The sequence below is a fragment of the Coprinopsis cinerea genome, assembly GCF_000182895.1.
Source record: "Coprinopsis cinerea okayama7#130 chromosome Unknown cont3.43, whole genome shotgun sequence".
Taxonomy (NCBI): Eukaryota; Fungi; Basidiomycota; class Agaricomycetes; order Agaricales; family Psathyrellaceae; genus Coprinopsis; species Coprinopsis cinerea.
In genome coordinates, this window is record NW_003307502.1 from 1 (window position 1) to 3,390 (window position 3,390).

A 3,390-nucleotide genomic window follows, 5' to 3' on the forward strand; every position below is an offset into this window, starting at 1 on the left:
TGCAGGATGCCTCAACACAGAACGATCAACAAGTGGATTCGTCATCAAGATGGGAACAGGAGCCATCAGCTGGTCTGCCAAGAAGCAAGCAACTGTGGCCAACTCTTCGACTGAAGCGGAATATGTTTCTGCATCATCAGTGGGAAGAGAAATTATATGGCTACGGAACTTGCTGAGGGAAATTGGGTTCTCACTCGATAAACCTTCACCGATGATGGTAGACAACCAGTCAGCAATTAAAGTCCTTTGAAACCCAGAGCATCACAGCAAAATGAAGCACATCGACATCAAGATGCACTGGATCAGACAAGAGATCAAGCGCAGGGAGATCGAGATCCATTTCTGCCCAACGAAAGACATGGTCGCCGACATTCTAACAAAACCACTCCATCGAGAAGATGTTGAACGTCATCAAACCTCACTGGGACTCATGTATTTCTCTAGTGACATTACATTGAGGGGGTGTGTTGGAATACAATGCACATGTCACATCTATTCCATTTACAGGTACAAGGATACCCAATTATGTACGAACATTTCATGTATCCTTATACGGACATTCTATTGTTCTCTCATCTCGGATATATTTAAGTAGTTCTATTGTTCTCTTGTATCCCTTGTTCTCAATTCGGACATCTTATTGTTCTACCATATATAGACATCCCTTTGTCTCCAGACGTATATAGGTAGTGACTGCAAGTGGGAGTTCCCCCATCGAACTCTTCCCCACTTGCAGTGGTAGACTCGTGACCGTTCGGAGAATGGGAGGAGAATCCTCGATTCTCTGACTGGTGTGGCGGGGTTTGAAACAGGGGGGCGCGCCATCACATAGCCACTTGTCACTTTTATTTTACCCAATTAGGATAGATACCAAATCGAGAACTGAGGCCGCCTTTCTAATTCCATGGGCACTGTTTCCGCAGCTCAGAATAAGCTCGTTATCTCTGATCTCCCATCTCACCATGTCTCAGAGAGGACGAAAACCAAAGAATCCAATACCTGGAAGTTCGTCGTTCTCAATAAACCCCTCAGGAAAACAGTCTTGAGCAACAAAAGGCAGCGACAGGGAGCAGCCACCTGCAGAGTCGGACCCGGGTAGCGCTCGACACGTATTTGCATTACTGGAGAGCTATGCAGCAGCACAGGGACTAGTGCAGCGACACCAGGGCTATACTTTACAGAGTCCCTGGACAGCGCAGCAATCCATTCTGCATCCCGAGAACATGGATGAAAGGGCCCAGAGGCAGGGTGTCCCTATCGAAGGATTCTCCCATATTCCTATCACCCCAAGGACGTCTACATCCCTACCAGAGGCCAGCACGAGTAGCAGTGTTGATATGTCACTACAATACAAGAGTAGTTTGGGTGATATGAGGTGCGCATCATCCATTTCATGATTTAATTGTTTCTAATTCATGAATGCCTAGTTTTTCTACTAATGCAATGTCCTTCGCATTTGACGACCTGTTTGCAACTCCAGCACATGGAGACGACGCTGGGAGTCATTCCTCCCTATTTACGGCGCCAATTCCACCACCTATATTCGTTCCCCAGTCCACTCCAGCCCCTTCACAACTGACCACATCTCAAACTACGTCCCAGCTCAACGCGCGAGCGCAGGCTGCACTGGACTTACTTTGTGTGCTTTCGACAAAGAAATACACCCTTCTGCAGCTGCTCGAGACCGTAATCAAAGGGGAAGGACCTTTTCAGATGTATCGTAACAGCCTTTTCGCGTCGAATAAAGAAAGTAATTTACATTCAATATTCAACTTGCTGTACAACGACAAGAAGGGATGTCCTATTCTCCAGGAATAGATGCGACCTCATGGGCTTGACCTGATCTGCAACGACATCCATGAAGAGATGGACGCTTCAAAGCCGCTTCTTCAGATGAATGCAAAGGATATCACCCCGGAATTCATCGAAACTTGGGACCTTTCTACGACCATGGACTCCTCCTCACCCCAATGTGGAACCAAATTCTTGATGCTGCTTCTGAGACAATTTGGGCCAAAAAAGAGGCTGAAGCTAGCGGGAAGCAATCATATCGGAACCGCCGGACTGTACGTATTTCGTGCGTCAAGTTGAGCTAGCTTTTGACCTACTTGATAAGGTAGGGCCAGTTACCGATCTACCCCCAGCACGTGACCGCTAAACTTCGACCATCACGACAGGCACTTTTAGCTTATACCCATCAGTGCACTGTCACAATTGCCAAAATCCTCTTCAAGTACATTCCCGAATTTGAAAACATCTCTGCCAATCCATTGTTTACATATCAGGAGCGACGAAAGGTTCCTGACGGTCACAAAACTATCTTCTACCCTTTACGTGCCAGCACCATTGAAGAGGCAAGCATCGACGGAAATCTCCAGGTCCACGACAATATCTACCGCACCCAACTGCGAAGAGACCCCCATTCTTTGAGCAAGGTGGCTATCCCACTCTATGCTGACCAGCTCACGCTAGCACGGGTTCGTGGTGCACAGGACCTGCGCCTTGATGATGTGAATGCCTGGGAGCGACATTTTGTATTCCAACTTGCTCCAGGAGTCTTCCACCTCGTCATGAACCTCCTATGGTGTCTCCTGCATGTTCATCGCGGTACCATGCAGCAACTAGGCTCCCTTTCATCATTCTTCGCACTCATGGAGAAGACTCGGCTTGGGAACGATCAACCCGACTACCATACTCTCCTGATGGCAATGACTCAGGTCCTTCACGGTCTAATACTCAATGCGTGGAGGATTGAGACAGGAAGGCACGACCTGAATGACTTTGCCAAAGAAGACCCCACCCCCGAACAAATTCTATCGATTGCCCGGGACATCCTTCAGAAACACGCAACTCCGACCGCACCACCAAAGCCAGAAAATCCCAAGGCTCCACCCCAACCTCTTGTGGGTGAGGCGGATGTGAATCCAGATCACAACGACGTTACCCTATACAATGTTCATCTACTTACCCGGGATCTCCTATATGTCATCGAACTTGTTACGGCAATTGAGACTGGCGACTGGGGAAGATGCGAGGACATATTACCTTCTATTGCGTGCCTTTTCCGTGGAGGAGGTTTGAACAACTACTTGAATGAGATCCTCTATCTTCTTTACAACTTGAAGCATGTTTGGATGCCGGAATTTGCGTACGTGAAGTTCTTTTGGCTGTCTTGCCATAAGCTGACCCTAGTTACAGCAATATTATGCGAGACAATAGTCTTGTCAATCCCTCAGGCCTTCCCGGTTGCTGGATGGGTGCAGATATGAATATCGAACATCTCATACGGTACCTCAAGGTATGTATTCCCAGATAATGCCCAAAATGTCACACTAACTTCTCTGTAGGCCCTTTTCGCATCGAAGGGCCTCTATTCAAACTGGAACAGGC

The 3,390-nt window shown here is 47.8% G+C and overlaps 1 protein-coding gene across 1 annotated transcript; it reads left to right on the top strand.

Moving 5' to 3' along the window:
• Window positions 1–904: 904 nt before the first annotated feature.
• On the top strand, window positions 905–3,316 carry CC1G_15836 (hypothetical protein; the record flags this gene model as incomplete). The annotated part of the gene is made up of 6 exons (XM_002909978.1): window positions 905–1,005; window positions 1,061–1,375; window positions 1,428–1,715; window positions 1,865–2,066; window positions 2,121–3,148; window positions 3,199–3,316. 6 exons carry the CDS (start codon window positions 905–907, stop codon window positions 3,314–3,316), a joined length of 2,052 nt encoding a protein of 683 aa, XP_002910024.1.
• Between the last annotated feature and the right edge of the window lie 74 nt (window positions 3,317–3,390).